This window comes from Suncus etruscus, chromosome 4 (genome assembly GCF_024139225.1).
Source record: "Suncus etruscus isolate mSunEtr1 chromosome 4, mSunEtr1.pri.cur, whole genome shotgun sequence".
NCBI classification, from domain to species: Eukaryota; Metazoa; Chordata; class Mammalia; order Eulipotyphla; family Soricidae; genus Suncus; species Suncus etruscus.
The window spans coordinates 17,514,179-17,536,997 of record NC_064851.1 but is presented as its reverse complement, the minus strand read 5'-3'; the positions used below and the strand labels follow the sequence as shown (position 1 = coordinate 17,536,997).

Genomic DNA, 22,819 nt, shown 5'->3' with positions numbered 1-22,819 from the left:
CAATATTAGAATCCCTCTCCTTGTAGAATCCTTATAGATTTAGAGACTGCAGATAAAGGGCTTGTGCCTAACCAGGAAAGGTCAAAGATCCCTGGAGAAGTGGCCTCAAGTGAAAACGAGATAATGGGGGAAAGTTAATCAACATCTTGTGTGGGCCAGCTGCAAGTAAATCAGTATTGCTGGGCCCTGAAGGGCAAAGAAGAAGTAGTAAGAATGAGCCAAATGATAAAAAAATTTCTGAGCAGCCTAAGGATCCAATAGGCAAAGCACTGGAGTGACTGGCTTTCCCAGCACTGAACAGGAGTGGAGGGAGAGTGCCATGTGCAGGGCTGCAGGAAGTGCAGAGCTTCTACATTCTGCATTGCCTCGGCCTAGGGACAGAGACAAGAACATGAACTATCCCACCCTTGTCTGAATCTCATCAGGCGGGCCCTGGAAGGTCCAGGAGCTGGATTCTCATTTGGCATCAGCTTCGCTCTGTCAACAGTTTTAGTTAAAAACAAACAAACAAACAAAAAACCCTCTTTCCACCAATGCTGGCAATTTAGAGTTTGTTTCCTAAATGGGGCCTTGGATAAAGGCTGGCACTGTTGGTCTGCTGCAGTGTGTGCCTGTCTACTGCCAGGAGCTGACAAAGAGCCCAAGAAGGTGCCAGCACACAGACAGGGCTGAGGGGGAGGGAAACCAGCCTTCAAAACACTCTCTACCTTTTCATCTCTTTCTTTTTTTTATTTTTTTCCATTAGCATCAGCTTCCCCTATCCCTCCCCAGCATCCTTTGGGGGGAGGTCAAATGATGTTTCTTGGAATATTACTTAACTAGGGTATGATGAAGAGATATGGAAGATCCCCAGAGCAGAAAATCCCACCAGAGAATCCCACCCTGAGTGAGGCCTCTCCACTAGCTACTGTAGGGGCTGAGCACAGCCAAGACTGCCCAGTGCTTCAATTAGTCGCATAAAAGTTTTATGGATGAACGAGGCACAGCAGGACACCGCCTGCCATATCCCTGACTTCACCTCCTTCAGAAGCCACAGAGAGATGATCCAGGATGATCCTCATATTCTCCAACCTTCTGCCCCCACTCTGAGGCTTTCTTCTTAGAAAATGAGTGATGAGGCTTTTCTTCTTAGGGGCAAGTAGTAACAGGACTATAAACCCTGCGTCCTTGCCATATTCTATCTGTCTCTTTGGAATTTGGAAAATCCCAGCCATGTGCAGAGGTATCCCTTGCTAGCTCTTTTTTTTTTTCCCTACACAAAATGAAAAATGTAGCTTCACATGTTTGCTTTGAAATGTGGTTGAGGGCCAGAGAGATAACTCAGCGGTAGGGCATTTGCCTTGCACGCGGCCGACCCAGGATGGACCTGGATTTGATTTCTGGCACCCCATATGGTCTCCTGTGCCTGCCAGGAGTAACCCCTGAGCATCACCAGGTGTGACCCAAAAACCATTTTAATAAAAAACTTATTGTTTCACAAAAAGTCAAAAATATATGAGGGCTGGGAAGACAGTACAGGTATAGCACAGGTACACGTCCTACATGAATCTGACTGATTTGATCCCAATACCATATAATCCCTCAGAAGGGCCCAAGCACGTTTCCTGAATAATCCCTAGCATCACATCTTGAATTTGGCATTTAACTGTGGGCAGAGACTCACTCTCTGTAAGAGGACCTCAGTCTTTGGAGCACTGCTTGGAAGTCATCCTCCCCCCAAACAAGTTATGAAGTTAATGTCAATTATTTTCAAGGTAATAATGTTGTTCATATATTTTATTCTTTTTGTTTGCTCGATGGTCTTTCCTGACTCTATACTCAGTAATTACTCCTGATGGTGTTCAGGGGACTATGTGCTGTACTATTGCTCTGGCCCAATGTTTATGTTGTTTTGTTGGATTACTGATCCTACCCTAATCAATAATTGTGCCCCACCCTAGGGTGTGAGCAGAATACCAAGTAAGGAATAATCCAATATACTATCACCAGGTCACACCCTAGGGTGGGGCACAATTATTGACTAGGGTAGGATCAGTAACCCAACATCTTTTAAAGGAGAACTTATCATTTATAATACTTATGTCTTTATACATGCAATACTAAAATGTCTGGGGTTTGTTTTAAAATACTGTATGAGGATAGAAGTTGGTGGGGCCAGAGCCATAGCACAGTGGGCAGGGCATTTACCTTGCATGCGCCTGACCCAGGTTTGATCCTCATCATCCCATATGGTCCCTGGGACTACCAGGAGTAATCCCTGAGGTCTGCCACTGGGTGTTACCCAAAAACAAATATACAAATAAAAAACAAAGTTGGATGATAATTCAAAGGGCTAATCCAAGTGCCTCCCATAGAAAAAATAATCCAGTAGAAATAATCCACACGGCCCGGAGAGATAGCACAGCGGCATTTGCCTTGCAAGCAGCTGATCCAGGACCAAAGGTGGTTGGTTCGAATCCGGTGTCCCACGTGGTCCCCCGTGCCTGCCAGGAGCTGTTTCTGAGCAGACAGCCAGGAGTAACCCCTGAGCACTGCCGGGTGTGACCCAAAATCCAAAAAAAAAAAAAAAAAAAAAAAAAGAAAGAATCCACACAAAGTCCCTGAATCCATTCCTGGCACCACATGGCCAAATATATCCCAGAGTTAGCCCTGGAGGCACCTTGAGCATTGCTTGGGAGAACGCCTTTAAAAAAAAATGAAGATTTAGAGAGATAGTACAGCTGGTGGGTGTCTGTCTTGCATGCAGAGGACAGGGGTTGGATCCCTTGCATTCCATAGGATCCCCTGATCATCACCTGAGTGCAAAGTCAGGAGTAACTTTTGAACAATGCTGGGTATGTCCCGGGCTGCCCACAAAAACAAATGAAGACAATGAAATCATGGTCATTTGTTGATTATTCTTTAAAGTGGGTAATGGGTTCATTTTCCTGCTCCATTTTTTACTGTTTACTAAATGTTTACTCTATGGCCTATTGGAAATTGTGTCTATTATGATGCTTGCCTCAAAAATAGTGTTTCTATCTCTGTGCAGCCCATCTTGGTCCCCTGGGGAAATGCCTGGCTTGGGTAAAGTCTGTTACAAGCACAGTCACTCATGTCCCACCAGCTCCACAAAACAGTTTTCAAACTGTGCCTAAAATCCACTTGCTCCACAGAGCATGAGAGATGGTTCCTGCCCTCCGATTTTTCCAGAGCAATTAATTCAAGCTAGAGCAAGAAATTGCTCTTTGCAGGAAAGGAAGGTCAGTTCTAACCTCAACCTAGGCATTCCAGGTCTGTCACCTATCTTCACAGAACAGTTTTAGGAGGAGGTGAAATGTGACCCCCAAGCACTCAGCAAAAAAAGACACTGCAAGGACTTTAGAATGTGGCTTCAGTGACTGCACTTGCTCTGCATGTGTGAGACCCTAGGCTCAATAACAGATCCTGCAAAAAAAAAAAAAAAAATCCAATCTCGATGGAGAGATTCAGTGAATTTATTAAATCTGGTTAAGATTTTTGACAAAGGGGCCGGAATGATAGCACAGCAGTAGGGCATTTGCTTTGCATACAGCCAACCTAGGACTGCCCTAGGTTTAATCCCCGGCATCCTATACAGTCCCCGGAGCCTACCAGGTAAAAAAAAAAAAATTTTTTTTTTGGTTTTTGGGTCACACCCAGCAGCACTCAGAGGTCCCTCCTGGCTCTCCGCTCAGAAATCGCTCCTGAGGGGTTCATGGGGGGACCGTATGGGATGCCGGGATTTGAACCACTGTCCTTCTGCATGCAAGGCAAAAGCCCTACTTCCATGCTGTCTCTCCAGCCCAACCAGGGAAATTTCTGAGCACAGAGCCAGGAGTAATCCTTGGGTGTCGTGGGTGTGGCCTAATAACCAAAAAACAAAACAAATAAAAAAATTTTAAGTAAACATCGATGAAGGGAAGAGTGTTGAAACACTATGACTGAATCTCAACTAGTAACATCTTTGTAACTATCTGATGGGAATTCAATAAAATATAAAATTAAAAGAAAAGAGTTTTGATAGTTTACCATCACCAGACGTGCACTAGCAATGATACTGAAAGATATGATTTCACAAAAACATAAATAAAAAAAGAAGTTATTTCTGGGGCTGGAGAGATAGCACGGAGGTAGGGCATTTGCTTTGCATGCAGAAGGACGGTAGTTTGAATCCTGGCATCCCATATGGTCCCCGGAGCCGGCCAGAACCAGGAGGAACCCCTGAGCTCTGCCCGGTGTGAGCCAAAAATCAAGGAGGAGGAGGAGAAGGAGAAGGAGGAGGAGAAGGAGGAAGAGGAGGAGGAGGAGGAGGAGGAGGAGGAGGAGGAGGAGAAGGAGAAGAAGAAGAAGAAGAAGAAGAAGAAGAAGAAGAAGAAGAAGAAGAAGAAGAAGAAGAAGAAGAAGAAGAAGAAGAAGAAGAGGAGGAGGAGGAGGAGGAGGAGGAGGAGGACGAGGAGGAGGAGGAGGAGGAAGAGGAAGAGGAGGAGGAGGAGAAAGTTATTTCACAACGAAAAGCAAAAGAACAACCAAAGATTTTTGACAAGGCCAGTGATGCTCAATATGAGTTTTCCAGGGTGGGGAGGAGAAAGATTTGGGACATCGGTGGTGGGAATGTTGCACCGGTGAAGGGGGGGTGTTCTTCACATGACTAAAATCATACGACTACAATCATATTTGTATTCACGGTGTTTTAATAAAGATAAAAAAATAAGATGAGCTTTTCCTTTGCCCACTTCTTCCTTTTTGCCCAGGACCAGAGAGATAGATGCTCAACTAGGACGTTCCCGGACCCAGAGCGCCCTAGACACGCCCGCCCGCCTGCCGCGCGCCTGTGCCAACAGCGCCCCCGCGCGTCCACTCCGAGAACCGCCCCGCGCGGCGGCCCCGCCCAGCACGGCTACTGCGCCTGCGCAGAGGCGCCGCCCCTCCGTTTGTTGTTGTGTCTCGCGCGCGACCCGGACGCCGACGGCGGCGGCGGTGACAGACTGACCGGGTCGCGGCAGCACCATGGCGGTGCGACAGGCGCTGGGCCGGGGCCTGCAGCTGGGCCGTACGGTGCTACTGCGCTTCGCGGCCAAGTCCTGGAGGCGCGCCGAGCGGCCGTTCCCGGGGGCGGTGCGGGGCCGCTGGGAGCGTCCGGGCCGGCCGGCGGGGCGCCCCGCGGAGGCGCCCGGGCTCGGGCTCGGCTTCGGGCTCGGCCTCCCCGATCGCTACCGGTTCTTCCGCCAGTCGGTGGCCGGGCTGGCGGCGCGGCTGCAGCGGCAGTTCCTGGTGCGGGCCCGGGGCGGCGCGGGCCCTCGCGGCCGGGCCGTCTTCCTGGCCTTCGGGCTGGGGCTCGGCCTCATCGAGGAGCGGCAGGCGGAGGGCCGCAGGGCCGCCGCGGCCTGTCGCGACATCCAGGTGCGCGCGAGGGCGGGGCGACGACGAGTGGGCGTGGTTACTGGGAGAGGGGCGGGGGCTCGGTGAGGGGCGGGGCTCCTGAAAGAGGACGGGTCTCCGTAGTGGGCGGGGCCGTGATGGTGTGGGCGGGGCTAACATGCGGTGTGGGCGTGGTTATTGTGAAAGCGGGCGGTGATGTGGGTGGGCGGGGCTTAGAGGCCTTATCTTCAGGACAGGGACACGCGACTAAAATTTCTCCTGTCTTGGAGCCAGAAATTAATTGCTTGGCGATTGCCAATTAGCATACACTGCCTGCCTCCTTCCTTCCCTCCTTTCCTCCCTCCCTCCCTCCCTTCCTTCCTTCCTTCCTTCCTTCCTTCCTTCCTTCCTTCCTTCCTCCCTCCCTCCCTCCCTTCCTTCCTCTCTCCCTCCCTTCCTTTCTTCCCTCCCTCCTTCCTTCCTTCCTTCCATCCTTCCTTCCTTCCTTCCTCCCTTCCTCCCTTCCTCCCTCCCTCCCTTTCTTCCCTCCCTCCTTCTTTCCTTCCATCCTTCCTTCCTTCCTTCCTCCCTTCCTCCCTTCCTCCCTCCCTCCCTTTCTTCCCTCCCTCCTTCCTTCCTTCCTTCCTTCCTCCCTTCCTTCCTTCCTTCCTTCCTCCCTCCCTTCCTTCCTTCCTTCCTTCCTCCCTCCCTCCTTCCTTCCCTCCTTCCCTCCTCCCCTCCTGAACATGTAAAGAAATCCAGATGTGAAATAGGGAGTAGACATGGATATGTATTTTACCACAGCAGAAAACATGAAAACCTGTTCAGTAGCTATTAGGGAAATGTGCATCTAAATACAGTGTGAGACTAGTGTGATAGTGCAGTGGGTCTGGTGCTTACTTTCCACATGGCCGACCTGAATTCGATCCCCAGATCTTGGGTGCTTTCCCAGAGAAATGTAACTTATATTTACACACAAACCTGCATATAAATAGCCGTTATAGAAAATAGTATGGCAGTTACATACAAAATCAAGTTACCAGGGCAGGAGTGATAACAGCGGTAGGATGTTTGCCTTGTACACTGCAGACCCAGACAGACCCAGGTTCAATCTCTGGCATCCCATATGTCCCTTGAGCCTGCCGAGAGTGATTTCTGAGTGCAGGGCCAAGGAGTAACCTGAGCTCTGCCAAGGTGTGGCTCAAAAACCAAAATAAATAGATCGTTACCTTCTGATTTAGCAAGACCATTGCTTTGTACTAGATTGAAGGCAGGGAATTGCCTCTGAACACTGCCAGGTATGGCCCTCAAAATAAAGCAGACATGGGCCAGTGAGACAGAACAACAAGTAGGATGTTTGCCTTGCATATGTTGACCTGGGTTTGATCTCCAGCATTCCATATGGTTCCCTGTACCCACCAGGAGTGATTTCTGAGTACAGATTCAGAAATAACCTCTGAGCACTGCCGGGTGTGGCCCCAAACCAAAGCATAACAACAAAAAATACATGAATAAATGAGCAAAAATAATATACAACGAAGTATGATTATTCGGCCTCTAAAAGGAACTGCTGACACATGCTGCAATATGGATATAGCTTGAGGAGCCATTTTACTAATTGAAATAAACTCACCAAAAGATACCCATGATCAAAATCCCAGAGGCGGGGCCAGAGATGTGCAGTAGAGCTTTCTCTTGCATATGAGACTCTGGGACCCTAGGTTCAATCCCTGGCACTACTCCCCACCCCACCCTACCCACCCACCAAAAAAAGAAAGGAAAAAAAATCCCTAGAATGACAGCTGCTAGGGGCTAAGGGAAGAATGATGGAAAATTATTGCTTAATGACTAGTTTCATTTTTCATAAGGACAAAATTCTGGAGATGAATGTTAGTGGTGATTGCATAATAAAGTGAATGTACTTAACCCCAGTAAACAGAACGGTTTTAAGTTTTGAATATTTTGCCACACTTTTTAAAAATGCTTAATTTTTTTTTTTTTGAATTTTGGGCCATACCCAGCTATGCACAGAGCTACTTTCTGGCTCTGTGCTCAAGTATCACGATCCCTGGCATGGGGTGCCAGAGATTGAACTATGTGTAAGGCAAACACCTTATCTGCTGTATGCTGTACTACCTCTCTATCCCTAAACCTTTTTTTTTTTTTTTTTTCAGAAATCGCTTCTGGCAGGCTCGGGGGACCATATGGGATGCCAGGATTCAAACTAATGACCTTCTGCATGAAAGGCAAACGCCTTACCTCCAGCCCCTCTAAACCATTTTAATTGAAAATTTTTATTTGTTTTGAGGCCACACCCAGCAATGCTCAGGGTTTACTCAGGATTTACTCCTAGATCTGCACTCAAGAATTACTACTTGTGGTGTTCAAGACAAGATCCCTTGGGAGGGTGACAGAGTACAGTCAGTACTCAGAGACTACTCTTGGTTCAGTGCTTGGGGGAAACATACAGTACTGGGGTTTGTACCTGGGCCTCCTATATGCAAAGCATGTGCCAGACCTTTGAGTTTTCTCTCTTTTCACCCGTCCCTTTATTTTTTAAAAAGGCTTGAAGTTACTAAGTGCTTATTAAGGATGCTCCAGAAGGAAAGATTATTATGGTTGAGTTATCAAGGCTGGGTTAGAAAAGAGAGTTCAAGTTGGGACTTAAAGAATAAACCAGGCAAATCAATATAGGGAACTAGGGAGCAGTGATTCAGAGAGGCAGAAGAAAATAAGTATGAGCAACTTGCATGTATAAAAGTATGGTTATCTTCTCTGACCCAACCCTTTTCACTTTCCATGGTTTCAGTTACTCAGGTCAGCCCAGATCCAAAATCTTATTAATAGGGCTGGAGCAGTAGTGCATTGGGTAGGGTGTTTGCCTTGCTTGCAGCTGATCCAGGTTCAAACCAGCATCCCTTATGATCCCCCGCCCCAGCACCACCAGGAGTAATTCCTGAGCTCAGAATCAGGAGTAACCTTTGAGCACCGCCGGTCATGACTCTAAAACAAAAATTAAAAAGTTACCAATAGAACACAATCACAAACCTTTTATTACAGTATGTTTATGACATAATTATTGTTATAAATTGTTAATGAATTATATATAATGTATAACCTATTTTATTACTGATACTCTCTTACTGTAGGCAATTAGACATTTTAACCTAATTGTAATATCTTATAAGTGAAACTATCGTAGATAATATGTATAGGAGAGATGTAGTAGTATATATGGGTTCCAGATAGTTTCTGGGGTGTAGGGGATGTTTCCTTTACTATTAAGGAAAGGCTATGATAATGTGCATGGAACTGCTAGTCTATTAGATTTTGAATCCTAGACACATCAAAGCTGTCTCAACAGCAGCTAAAGGGATGATATGGATAAGAAAGCCTGAGCTCAGGATGAGCAGTCAAGCACAGTTCAGCTGTTTCTAGAAGACCTTGTCTCGTTTTGCCATCCTCTCCCCCTAGTTTCCTTTCCTTAAGCCTCACAAGGCTCCCTGGCTCACTGTGTTGACCTTTTCTCTCATAGGAAATTTTCACCCGGAAAAGCAAACTGTTGCCTGACCCGCTGGACACTTGCCGCTGGCAGGGCTTCCGGCTGGAAGAGTATCTGATTGGACAGTCCATTGGCAAGGGCTGCAGTGCTGCTGTGTATGAAGCTACCGTGCCTGTATTGCCCCAGAATCTGGTAGTAGCAAAGGGCACAAAGCTTCTTCCAGCAAAAAGCCCAGATGTCCTTCCACAAAAAGAGGAGGTGCAAGCTCGACGAGCCCCCGCCTTTCCCTTGGCCATCAAGATGATGTGGAATCTCTCGGTAAGGAGAGGCCTTCCCTCAGAAGCAGGCATTGGTGAGGTCTGTTGGCACATTTAGTAAGTAGAAAAGTCAAAGAAAAAGACACAGATTCTCCACAGGCTTCTTTATTTCCCTTACACAAATCTGAAGCAGCATGTCCCAAATTGAAATTTGCTCTCAGCTCACTCACTCATTTCATTAAAGACCTGATGTTTTGGGGGCCTGAGCCGTAGTGGGTAGGATGCTTGGCTGCATACAAACCAGGGTTTGATCCTTAGCATCCTCTATGATAGATACCCTGAGTACTACCAGGAGTATATTCTGAGTACAGAGCCAGGAGTAATTCTTGAGCATCACCAGGGGTGGACAAAATAAAATAAAATAAAAACAACAAGCAAACAAATAAGACCTAATATGCTTTCTCCTTCCCAGCACCTTTGGCTAAGGTGGCAACAACTATGGAAGCCCTTGCTGTGCACTAAAGAATGCAGCTTTTTGTTTTGTTCTTGGGAATGAGGATCAGTAGACCATTGTACTTCTTAGTGGTGTTATTAACTGAAAAGGAGCTAAATTCTGTGCCTAAGAAACATCCATCTTAACATGAAAACCTCGCTCATTGAGCATGACAGCTTAGTCATAAAAGCCAATGGGCTTGATTCCTATGGAATCCTCTTATTAGTAGGCTTCTCAAGTTCTGAAGGCTGTTTATGATGTGAGGAAAATAAAGAGTGCTGGTTGTTTGATCTGAGGCGTGAGAAAGGCTGTCTCTGATTCTCCACAGCTTTATCTTATGTATGTAATTGGCACTGTGTTCTGAGTGGGTGTTCTCAGGCTCTGCCTCTTAAATGAAGGAAATATGCTAGGGAGAGTCTGAGTGATCCAGGGGTTATCCTTGAGCCTGCTGGTGACTGGAAGTATCTAGGAGGAAGAAAGGTCTCATTCTCAGATCATCTGGACAGGTCTTCCTGTCGGCTTTCACATTCCTTACCAAGACTTTGAGGTGTAAAAAGTATCTTCGTATTTAATGAATGGCCCCTTTTTTCTAACTCTCCCAGGAGAAACTAATTTTGGCTGGACAGAGAGGCTATCTTGTCATGAGGGTCAAAGCCAATTCTCAGCTTTAGTTAGTTGTCCTGGTTCGAATTAGGAGAATTTGGTCTTGCCATGCTGCTTGGATCTGTACAACCTGGACTTTTTTATGGATGTGTTCCAGGCGGGCTCTTCCAGCGAGGCCATTTTCAGCACCATGAGCCAGGAACTGGTCCCAGCTAGTCAAGTGGCCTTGGCCGGGGAATATGGAACAGTCACGTTCAGGTAAGCTCCCATCTGCCCACTGGTCAGACTGTGAGTTCTTGAAAGTTGAACCATCCCGGGGCCGGAGAGATAGCATGGAGGTAAGGCGTTTGCCTTTCATGCAGAAGATCATTGGTTTGAATCCGGCATCCCATATGGTCCCCCTGAGCACTGCTGGGTATGACCCAAAAACAAAAACAAAAAAAAGTTGAACCATCCCATGTCCACAGAACTCAGCATGACATATGACTTGACACATACTTGCTGACAGTTCGGTTCACAATTGGTTTTCAGATGGTGGGTAAGTAAACTTGGGAAAGATTGCAGATGATCTAACTTTAAATGAAGACGCAGTGGATAGTTGATTCTCTATAGAGCAGAAACAAAAAACCATCCAAAGCACCAAGTTCAAAATATTGGAGAGTTGATCTGATTTCTGATTTCTAAGTAATGCTCACTGGAATACTACCTTTCCTTCAAATTGAGCGTTACACCCTGGGCTGGTAACATTCATTCTGCTAACAGCTACAGTATTTGTGGTTCCAAGAGGTTTTAAGAAAAAAAGAAAAGAGAAAGATCTGTTTCTTTAGAGATCTCCATGTGGCAGAGAAATGAAGCAACTTGCAGAATCCAATGTAGAAAGTACTAGTATAAGTAAATGTTGGGAATCATTTCTGAAGGATTCCAGAAATGATATTTGTTGGGATGGAGGCCATTCAGGAAGGCTTACTAGAGGACAGTTTATCCTGTCAGGCATATTTAATTATTGTAGGGACCATTTCTGACTACTTAACCCTTGCAGTGCTAAAACCTGGTGCTTAGGACTACACTAGGACTACACCCAGCAGAGCTCAGGGGACCATGAGGTGCCAGAGATAGAATCTATGCCAGGTGAACTCCCGTCCCAGGTTTTTTGGTTGGTTGGTTGCTTTTTTGTTTAGGGGACACAACTGGGGCTGTACTCAGGTACTCAGGCCTGAGTTTTGGCTCTGCACCTAGAAATAATTCCTGAGTGGCTCGGGGGATCACATGGGGTACCATGAACTGAACCCAGGTCTGCTGATGCAAGGCAAGTGCCTCACCCACTATAATATTGTTCTGTCCCCCCCACCTCACCAGATTTTATGCTGCCTTTTTGTTTGTTTGTTGTTTGTTTTTGTTTTGGGCCACACCCAGTGACGCTCAGGGGTTACTCCTGGCTATGTGCTCAGAAATCGCTTCTGGCTTGGGGGACCATATGGGATGCCGGGGATCAAACTGAGGTCTGTCCTGAAAGGCATGAAAGGCAAACGCCCTACTTCTGTGCTATCACTCCAGCCCTTTTGTGCTGCTTTTTAGTGGATGACAGGCATTCCTTAGACAAAGAAGTAGAAGAAAGAACTTTGGCTGTAGAGGAAATCGGGTGGAGAGTAGGAACTGGAGAGATTTCAGCAGGTGGTTGCAGGCTTTGCTGGTAGGAGGCCAGATATGTCCTCAAAATCACAAACCTGAGCATCACTGGGAGCAGTCCTTGAGCACAGAGCCAGAAGTAGTTCCCAAGCTCCTTTTGTGATATGTGCCCCCATAAAACTGCACAATGCATAAAAGGGGAGTGGAGAGTAGCCTCATTCTGTGCAGCAGCTTGAAGAGTGCTTGAGTTGATCACTCACTGTTCAAGCCAGCAAGAGATGGATCTGGGGTTCTTGTGGTGATCTGCTACTGAGCTATTTGTGAGAAATTATATGAGAAGCACAATGGTAGAAATAGAGATTTGAGGGGCCAGGAAGATAGTACAGTGGGTAGAACATTGCCTTGTTTGCAGCTGTCTGTGTTTAGTCCCTGGCACCCCACCACCAGGAGTACTTCTTGAGTGCAAAGCCAGGAGTAGCCCTTGAGCAATAGCAGGCGTGGATCCTCATCTCCTCCTTACCCCCCCCCCCCACAAAAAAAAGAGAGTGAGTGTGTGTGTGTGTGTGTGTGTGTGTGTGTGTGTGTGTGTGTGTGTGTGTGTGTGTGTGTGTGTTTAAGAAAAGTTGCTGCTGAGGCCAGAGAGATAGCATGGAGGAAAGGCATTTGCCTTTCATGCAGAAGGTCAGTGGTTCGAATCCCAGCATCCCATATGGTCCCCTGAGCCTGCCAGAAGCGATTTCTGAGCATAGAGCTAGGAGTAACCCCTGAGCGCGACTGGATGTGACCCCCAAAAAACACACACAGAGAGAGAGAGAGAGAGAGAGAGAGAGAGAGAGAGAGAGGAGAGAGAGAGAGAGAGAGAGAGAGAGAGAGGAGAGAGAGAGAGAGAGAGAGAGAGAGAGAGAGAGAGAGAGAGAGAGAGAGAGAGAGAGAGAGAGAGAGAGAGAGAGAGAGAAGAAGAAGTTGCTGCCATAGTTAAATAATAGATTTAAGGAACTTTAAGAAAAGTTCCTGCCATAGTTTGGAGGAACTCTAGTAAGTCTGAGGGTCTGGATAGACAAAGTAGTCAGCCTTACTGTGGCCTACACTATCTCCTGAGTCCTCTGGAGGGCAAAGTGGACACCTTGATGTCAGCTGCTTTGCAGGAGCTAAAATTAGCCTCACTTGGTTCCTTTTGTGGTGTCAGCTTCAGCCAGCTGATATGGGACTGTCTGTAACTGTGAGCACTGAACTGTCTGCTACAGCAGCCCATACTGGCCTCCCTCTTAAAGTCCTGCCATTCTCCAGTCCTTTACCTGCTCCAGCTTTCTCATCACGTATCACTGTCCGACCTTCAGTCATGGATGTGTATTAGTCATTGTTCCTCCAGCTGTGTTCTAAATCTGCTGACGCAGGGCACCCCCAAAGCTCAGTAGGCGTCTGTTGAGTGTTTAGAAATTATTGCAGTTGTTACTTAGGGTATCAGCTGACTATCTCAGGAAATACTCTTGCTGGGCTAGAGTGATAGTATAGCAGGTAGTGTTCTTGCTGTGCATGCAGCCAACGTTGGTTCAAACTCTGGCACCCCAGAACCCTTATCCTAACTATGTCCCTAAGACTACCAGGAATGGCCCAGAAACAAAGAAAAAGAATCACTTTTCCCTGAAAGTACTCTGGTGCATTTCTAAGCAGCCGTTGCTCATCTCGGACTCAGTCCTGTTAAGTGTTCCTCTTACTACTACTCCTTCATGTTTTCTCACCTGGTCTCATTTGCACCCTATCGTCTGCCATACTAAATTACCCTGTATGCCTCCTTTACAAACAGTGAGCTAGATTGGGTTGCCCTGTGTCACATTCCAGCTCTCAGTTCAGATCTGCCCTTGCACATTTACCTCCCCAGAACAGCCATACACTCCTTTGGGCTCCTCTAGAATCAGGGAGAGCTTCCTCCTGCTGAGATACTGACTCCCCCACAGTGGAACACAGACATAAGGATTAGTTCTTCAACTGTATGAAATGAAATGGGAGGTTGGGCTCGGGAAACAGTACAGTGGATGCCTTGCTTGCACCCAGTGGGGGTTCAATCTTGACATTCCACATGGTCCCCAGGCACTGCCAGGAGTGATTTCTGAATGCAGAGTAGGAAATAACCCCTGAGCATTACTGAATGTGGCTCAAGAACAAACAAACAAAAAAACAGGAGGTCTTGTATGAACTGCAGTCCTAAGACTGGGCGAGGCATCATGATGTCTATGGTCTTCATCTCTAGCTTTCTGTATCAGTCTTTTCTCTGCCATAAAGTATCTTTGTTTTTGTTTTTGTTTTGTTTTGTTTTTGTTTTTTGTTTTTGGGCCACACCCGGCGGTGCTCAGGGGTTACTCCTGGCTGTCTGCTCAGAAATAGCTCCTGACAGGCACGGGGGACCATGTGGGACACCGGGATTCGAACCAACCACCTTTGGTCCTGGATCGGCTGCTTGCAAGCCGCTGTGCTATCTCTCCGGGCCCCATAAAGTATCTTTATGTCTTCCCTAGCCCTTCTGTTCTGTCTTTGGTTTCCATGACCTCAACCAAGTCTCATGGCAGCCTTTCACCTTAGCTCTTTGGCTGCTAAATGACTGCTAGGGTTCTTTGATCATACTCTAGAAGGATTCTCACTAGGTACTTTCCTTTGCCTGCCAATTAGGACCTCCGCTGTCACTTCAGGCTTGTTTCTTTTGGGGAAGCTGTTCATAATCCAGTCAGTTTCAATCAAGATGCAGGACTGATACACAGAAGGCAGAATCCTGCTGTCCAAAACATGATCACCATGTCTTAGTGGGGCTGATGGGGTAGGACTTTCTGAGAAAGAGAAGGTAAGCAGGACAGGACATCTCTAATAGAAGCTGTATCTGTGTCCACTCATTCAACAAATGTTTACTGAGCTCATTTACTTTACTGAGTGCCATCTAGAATCTGGAATCACAGAGATTTTCATTACTCTCCAAGTATTAGCAAGTTTATTCCCTTTTTCATTTGAGATAGAGAAGTAATTTGTCAAAGATTTTACAATGAAAGATTTGGAATTCAAACCTAGGCAGTCTGATTTCAGGATCTCTCATCTTTTGTGCTTTGCTTTGCCACGTGGAATGGGTCAAGGACCAAATGATAGAGTTCAACAGTGATGAGTCTGAGTTAGAACATAAGATGCTTGCATAACAATGATAGTTGGAAATGATCACTCTGGAGAACTGGTGCTGAAAGCTAAAGCGATATACATGATACCTCTTCAGTAATAGTATTACAAACCAATGTCTAAAAGGGAAATATAGAAAGAAAAGAAAAATATCTGCCATCAAGGCAAGCAGGGGAGAGGGCAGGAGGGAAACTGGGAGTATTGGTGGCAGGAAATGTGCACTGGTGAAGGGTGTTGGGCATCAATCGTGAACAACTTTATAACTCATGATTCAATTAAAAAATAAGAAAAAATATAGATGTAGGGGACTTGTCTTGCATGTCGCCAGTATGGGTTTGATCCCTGACAGCAATTTGATCCCCCACACCCACTAGGAATAATTCCTGAGCACGGAGCCAGGAGTAACTTCTGAGTACTGCCAGGTGGGCTCAAAAGCCAAAACTTAAATAAAAATGCTTAGAGGCTGAGATAGAATCTCATGACCCCCTGTAAGCTTCTGGGTATGGATATGATGAGACTCAAATACCACTGGATGTGACCCTGTTGGCCCCCTAACCATGCAGGCCAAGCTATAACAGGAGTGGCCTCTATGAAAAATAAATTTAAGTAGGTGAATAAATGAACTTAGAACTTACTGTGACCTTAGATTATCGTATCTGCAACTATTAGATCTCATAATGATTCATTTGTCTCACTTGTCTGCAGGAGAAAATCAAAGGGAGGCCGAAAACAACTGACCCCTCACCCTAACGTCATCCGTGTCTTTCGCGCCTTCACTTCCTCGGTCCCACTGCTGCCAGGTGCCCTGGTCGACTACCCTGATGTGCTGCCCCCACATCTTCACCCCGAAGGTCTGGGCCATGGGCGAACCCTCTTCCTTGTTATGAAGAAGTAAGTGATAAGGGTATATGGCAGGCCTCCAGCAAGCAGTAGCTGGCCCTACCACTCTGTGCCCTGGAGCTGGGCTGCAGACAAGATCCACACCCTTAAGAGAGAAGGCCATGCCAAGGGTGCACATCTCCTATAGAAAACTGTTGTCAAACACGATTTATGGAAACAAAATGTAGAGTTCATTCAGAACACACCCACACCTACCGCTCTCAATACCTGTGACCTTGCTCTTCAGTGCCTATTTAAATAGCAACAATTCCCCCTTCCTCCTTACTTTGCACCTCTTTTTTTATTTTTATTTTTATTTTTTTATTTTTATTTTTTTTTTTTTTTGGTTTTTTGGGCCACACCCGGTAACGCTCAGGGATTACTCCTGGCTATGCGCTCAGAAGTTGCTCCTGGCTTGGGGGACCATATGGGACGCCGGGGGATCGAACCGTGGTCCGTCCAAGGTTAGCGCAGGCAAGGCAGGCACCTTACCTGTAGCGCCACCGCCCGGCCCCTACTTTGCACCTCTTAACATTGCTGTCATGGCTATTTTTTTTTCTTTGGTTTTTGGGCCACACCCGGTGGTGCTCAGGGGTTACTCCTGGCTGTCTGTTCAGAAATAGCTCCTGGCAGGCATGGGGGGCCATATGGGACACCGGGATTCGAACCAACCTCCTTTGGTCCTGGATTGGCTGCTTGCAAGGCAAACGCCGCTGTGCTATCTCTCCGAGCCCTGTCATGGCTATTTTAGGAAGCATCTGTACCATTACTTTCAACTTATGGGGCCCAGCTCTCACCTTAGTTCAGTTGGTGGTAGATGAAAACCATGAGGATACTTGGGGAAGGGAAGGGGTAGCAGGGGTGGGGAGAACCCAGAATCTCCAGCTCCAAGAAGAGAAAAGACCAGCATCCTAATAGCCAGGAAGGTACTAGGGGGTCACTGAAGCCCTTGTCTCCTCCACCAGCTACCCCTGTACTCTACGCCAGTACCTCCACGAGAACACCCCAAGCCCACGCCTCGCAACTCTGATGACTTTGCAGCTCTTGGAAGGGGTTGACCACCTTGTTCAGCAGGGTATCGCACACAGAGACTTAAAATCGGACAATATCCTCGTGGAACTGGATGCAGGTAGGTGCCCCGCCACATCCAGTGTCTGGGGATTTTAGTCCTTTCAGGTCTTTTTCTGCTTTTATGGTCTAATAAATGTCTTAATTGAGCTCTGTACACAGGAGATGAGCAGTGTCTCCTTACAAATGGAGATCTACACTGTCTCAGACTTGTGGAGTGATAGTTAACACTTCCCAAGTTCCTTTCTGCTGCCCCTCCATACAATCAGTAGCACTCAGGATTACTTCTTGTGCTGTGTTCAGAAATTACTTTTGACAGGTGCTGGGGACCATATAAGATGCTAGAGATAGGGTTGGTCATGTGCAAAACAAAGGCCCTACCCTGCTGTGCTAGTGCTCAGCCCCAAAACTATTTTTTGATAGTTTCACTTGCCATTACAGTAAAAGAGCAACATAAAATAAATTATTTTCTGTCTGCCAAGTGGGCGGGCTTAGGAGTGAGTGGGAAAATGTACAATGGTGAAAAGAAGGTCACACTGGTGGTGGGATTAGTATTGGAACATAGAATGTCCAGAACAACTAGTATGAGCATCTTTGTAAGGAGCAAGATGAAAGTTTGCCTGGCATCTCCAGTGGCAGGTGGGGCACAAAATCAAAACAAAACATCTTTATAATTCATGCTAAAATAAAGATGTTTAAATAAATTTCCTTAATATTATTGCAAAAAAGTAGACATCTCAATGTGAGAAATAATTTTGACAGGGCCTAGAGATAACTAAGAGGTTGCACTTGACTAGCAAGTTTGAACCCAGCTTCACCCACCATGCCCCTCCCCATTCCTATACCATTGCATTGAGATCTCTTGTTCAGCACAACTAAAGTGTTGCTTGCCTACAGTGAACACCATGGCCAAGTATCTGCCACCCTTGCTCATCACAGGAACAAAGGGAAAATTTTGTTTTTTTAATTGGTTTTTGGGCCACACCTGGCAGCACTCATGGTTACTCCTGGCTCTGTGCTCAGAAATTGCTCCTGACAGGTCGGGGGACCATATGGAATGTCAGGGATCAAACCCTGGTCTGCCCTGGGGGGACCACATGCAAGGCAAATGCCCTACCACTGTGCTATCGCTCGGCTCTGAAATTTGTTTCTAAATAATTTTAAGTAGTGGGTACTAGCTATTCAAATGTAAACTCTACTGACTCTGGAAACATAAGTTCACCGTCACTAGATGCATTTCAGATAGGAGCTGAGGAGCCACTTCCTGAGTATATTGTAAAGGAGATTCATACTTGGTAAATTTTGAGCTAAAAGATTTAAAAAATTAAGTATGCATTTAGAATCTTAGAGGACCTGACTTTTTAAAAAAGGAAGTCTGCCTGCATCCTTTTATAAATATCTAATTTTTATTGTACCTGATTTTTTTAAGTTTGGGTTTAGATTTCAAGTTCAAATCAAAGATTCTTGGGGTGTTAGGCAAACTGGAGGTCTTTGAGCCAAGTACCTGCTATTAGATAATGAGAAGCTATTTTGACCTTGGGAAGTATTTCGATTGATGAGAATGGGGTGTTTATTTAAGAGGGTTGAGGGACGGGTTCAATCTTAACAGTGCTACGAGACTACTTCCAGCTTTGTGCTCACGTGTTACCCTAAGATTTGAAAAGAACTTTTATCTAGTTCTTTGGGTACTTGGATGCCCAGAGCCATATGTATACTGGCCTTTCCAATCAGCACTGGTAAGCATGGACTCCCATTTAGCCCAGTAACCCCTCACCCATATCTTACTAGTAGTTTTAGGACACAGAGGGACTCTTGGAGGACTAGTTATTTCTACCTGTCCCTTCCCCAGATGGCTGCCCTTGGTTGGTGATCACAGACTTTGGTTGCTGCCTGGCTGATGAGCGTGTCGGCCTGCAGTTGCCCTTCACCAGCTGGTATGTGGATCGAGGTGGAAACGGCAGCCTGATGGCTCCTGAGGTGAGTCCCGCTGAGCATGTCCTGCACTGTTGGCAAATTCTTCCATGTTTTCACTAACTGACAAAATGAGACTTGATCCCTCATTATTTAATCAGCGCTTTCCTCTTCTCCATGGCTTGGCACAGGTCCCTTCCCTGCCACTTTGCTTTCATCTATATCTCACCAATGTTCCCTGAAGATGTGAGTTGTGTCAGCACAAACTAGGTAGCTTCAGCAGAAGATGCTCCTGGAGCTGAGCCATAGCTTACTCTGAATCGCAATTCCTTGGGAGAGTTCAGCCAGGAATCAGGTGCATTGCGGAGCATGACTCCTGCTCTTTGCTTTCTGCGTAGGTGTCCACAGCCTGCCCTGGCCCCAGGGTAGTGATTGACTACAGTAAGGCTGATGTTTGGGCAGTGGGAGCACTCGCCTATGAAATCTTCGGACTCTCTAATCCCTTTTACGGCCAGGGCAAAGCCCACCTTGAAAGTCGCAACTATCAAGTAGCTCAGCTACCTTCACTGCCCGAGTCAGTGCCTGTAGATGTGAGACATTTGGTGGTGTCACTGCTCCAGCGAGAAGTCAGCAAGGTAAGTTTGTTCCAGGTTCGGCGAGGATTGTAGTAGATGGAATCCTCAGGTCATGGTCCAGCTAGTTAAGGTTTGGGCAAACTCTGGCATGACAGTCTTACAAAGGTAAATGCCAAATACAAAGAATAAAATAGATTTCCCATAAATAATAGTGGGTCCAGAAAGATGGCTAAAAGGGCTGAATGTAGACGACCTTGCATGCAGGAGTGACGGGTTTATTCCCTGGCACCACATATGCTCCCCTCAGCACTGCCAGGAATGGCTAAATAAACAAAAACTCAAGCTAGTAGGTAGGAGATAACCCTTCTAGGCTTTAAATTTGTTACTGAGAGGAAAAGATGTACTTTAAAGATGTTTAATAGTGGGGCCGGAGAGATAGCATGGAGGTAAGGCGTTTGCCTCTCATGCAGGAGGTCATCGGTTCGAATCCCGGCGTCCCATATATGGTCCTCCCGTGCCTGCCAGGAGCAATTTCTGAGCCTGGAGCCAGGAATAACCCCTGAGCACTGCCGGGTGTGACCCAAAAACCACAAAAAAAAAAAAAAAAAAAAAAAAAAAAGATGTTTAATAGTGGTGTAGCCTACAGAGCAGATAAAATCTAGTTAGCCAAATAGGAAGGCATCTCCCACTTGCAAATCTGGACATTCATTCCTAATTCTTTTAAGTAATACAAATATAACACATTGGGGGCTGGAGAGGTAGCATGGATAAGGCCTTTGCCTTGCATGCAGAGGATTGTGGTTTGAATCCCGGCATCCCATATGGTCCCTCGAGCCTGCCAGGAGCGATTTCTGAGCATAGAACCAGGAGTAACCCCTGAGCGCTGCTGGGTGTGACCCAAAAACAAAACAAACAAACAAAAAAAGACATTGGAAGACTGGTCTGGTTTTTAGATGGCAAGCTTAGTAGAAACGGTGTAATGGTAGATGAACATTTTTTTTTAAGTATCTACATGTGTTTACTTTTCAGTAAGCTTAAATCCTTGAGGGTTACAGCATCACACGAACTCTATGACCAATTGCCCTAAGGTTGCTTCGGAATTTGGCTTGAACCATGCTACTGTTTCCATGGGCATGGGTTACCTTTCCCCAGATCACTCTGGTTTTGTTAGGTTTACCACCAGGAGTCACAGTATTGTTCTTTGCTTTGTACACATAAGCACATCTCTTGCCCAGATATCCATTCAGTTTCATCCCGAGCATAAATACCTTCAATTTAAGAAGAGCTGTGTGTTCCCTCTGGTTTCGGAGACCCCGTTTATAGCCAGCAAAAATGGCTTTAGACCACAGCCTTCCAGCCATTTCTGTCTTTTAATTAGTCCAGGCCTTAATTATTTTACACCCAAAGTTCAGTGCAAGGGTTTCAGAAACCACCTCATAGATGAACTCTTTGTTTGTTTGTTTTTGTTTTGGGGCCACACCCGGCAGTGCTCAGGGGTTACTCCTGGCTCTATGCTCAGAAATCGCCCTTAGCAAGCACACAGGGGACCACATGGGATGCCGGGATTCGAACCACTGTCCTTTAGCATGAAAGGCAAACGCCTTACCTCCATGCTATCTCTCTGGCCCCATAGATGAACTCTTTTTTTTTTTTTTTTTTTTTTTTTTTTGTGGTTTTTGGGTCACACCCGGCAGTGCTCAGGGGTTATTCCTGGCTCCAGGCTCAGAAATTGCTCCTGGCAGGCACGGGGGACCATATGGGACGCTGGGATTCAAACCGATGACCTCCTGCATGAAAGGCAAACGCCTTACCTCCATGCTATCTCTCCAGCCCCATAGATGAACTCTTAACTCACTTCACCTCTTACCTCCTGAGCATGGCAGGCAGTCAAGGCCACCCACTACCACCAGTAACCAACCGCCCAGTGAAATGAGGCAGCTCATGAACTTCTCTGATGGGAACACTAGGCTAACAGTGTTAACCTGCTGGCAGATTTGCACAGGTAATAAAGCCTGGCACAAGTAGAAAGCCATTTGTTAGCTGAGTGCTTGTACCAAAGGAAAACTAAGAGTAGAGAATTTGGCTGGGACCAGACAAGAGAAAACCATGAAATAAGGAATCATTAACAAAACAGGGTGTGAGCCTGGCACTTGGTCATAGATACTGAGGTACAGTTTCCTTCCTGTTGCAGAGACCATCTGCCCGAGTTGCTGCCAATGTGCTTCACTTAAGTCTCTGGGGTGAACATATTCTAGCCCTGAAGAATTTAAAACTAGACAAGATGATTGGCTGGCTCCTTCAGCAGTCAGCTGCCACTCTGTTGGCCGACAGACTTACAGAGAAGAGCTGTGTGGAAACAAAGATGAAGATGCTGTTTCTAGCCAACCTGGAGTGTGAAACGCTCTGCCAGGCTGCCCTCCTCCTCTATTTCTGGAGGGCAGCCCTGTGATCCTTGGCTCTCACAGAATTACTAAAGAACTTGGAAGCATTTGGGTAGTGATGGTGTGTGAATGCTGAGGGAAAGGCTACGAGTTGTTAGGGCGGGAGGCAGCAGAAAAGATAAGGTGGAGAGGCTGATAAGCCTCAAAGGAGGCCTCAGGTTTGGCAAATGGAGCAAAGCTCATAGATTTGTAGCTACTAATTCAACCGCAACTTATAGATCCTACACAAAATCTTACGTGTAAGTGAATTCAAGAAACTAGTCTGATAGTTACTGGCAAACATATTTCTGTAGCTGTCTGATTATATATATTTTAGTATGGAGAGAGCAGGTATGTCTGAGTGCAGAGAAGGCTGGATGCTGAAATTTGAATCTTGCACATGGTTAAATCTTTTCACTTGCAAACCACTTGAAAATAAAAACCATGTTTAGCCTGTGAGCTATAGAAAAGGGCAAGCAGGTCACCTGTCCTGCAACTATTGTTTATATCTCTGGTACAAATGAACTCAGTATCTTTGGGGGGGGCACACAAAGTGATGCTCAGGGGTTACTCCTAGCTATGTGCTCAGAAATTGCTCCTGGCTCAGGGGACCATATGGGACGCTGGGAATTGAACCCATGTCCGTGCATTAGCCGCGTGCAAGGCAAATACCACACCGCTGTGCTTTCGCTCCAGCCCTGAACTCAGTATCTTAAAAAGAGGGCTGGAGAGATAGATAACTCATAGTATGGCACATGCCTCATGATCTGAGTTCAACCAATGGCACCATATTGCTCTCAGATCACCATTGGGTGAGGTCCTGTGGCCCCCAGCACTACTGGGTGTGGCCCTGGTGATCCCCAAACTTCACTGGCCCAAAAAGCCAAACTTCAGTGGCTATGGGCCCCTGAGCACTGCCAGGTGTAGCCCCAATTAAAAAAACAAAACAAAACAAAAAAAAAAAAACAAACACA

The 22,819-nt window shown here is 46.4% G+C and overlaps 1 protein-coding gene across 1 annotated transcript; it reads left to right on the top strand.

The window, feature by feature from the left end:
- The first annotated feature begins 4,992 nt into the window (after window positions 1-4,992).
- On the top strand, window positions 4,993-22,038 carry PINK1 (PTEN induced kinase 1). The gene is made up of 8 exons (XM_049772019.1): window positions 4,993-5,400; window positions 8,894-9,178; window positions 10,371-10,471; window positions 15,698-15,883; window positions 16,837-17,000; window positions 18,789-18,916; window positions 19,249-19,485; window positions 21,617-22,038. The coding sequence occupies exons 1-8, from the start codon at window positions 5,008-5,010 to the stop codon at window positions 21,872-21,874; spliced, it is 1,752 nt and encodes a 583-aa protein (XP_049627976.1). The 5' UTR covers window positions 4,993-5,007; the 3' UTR covers window positions 21,875-22,038.
- The last annotated feature ends 781 nt before the right edge of the window (window positions 22,039-22,819 follow it).

Excerpts from the sequence above, each read along its gene's own strand:
- PINK1 (XM_049772019.1), top strand. The coding sequence starts at position 5,008 with ATGGCGGTGCGACAGGCGCTGGGCCGGGGCCTGCAGCTGGGCCGTACG. Across the intron at positions 5,401-8,893 it reads CGGCCTGTCGCGACATCCAG|GAAATTTTCACCCGGAAAAG; the intron begins GTGCGCGCGAGG and ends TTTCTCTCATAG. Across the intron at positions 9,179-10,370 it reads AGATGATGTGGAATCTCTCG|GCGGGCTCTTCCAGCGAGGC; the intron begins GTAAGGAGAGGC and ends GATGTGTTCCAG.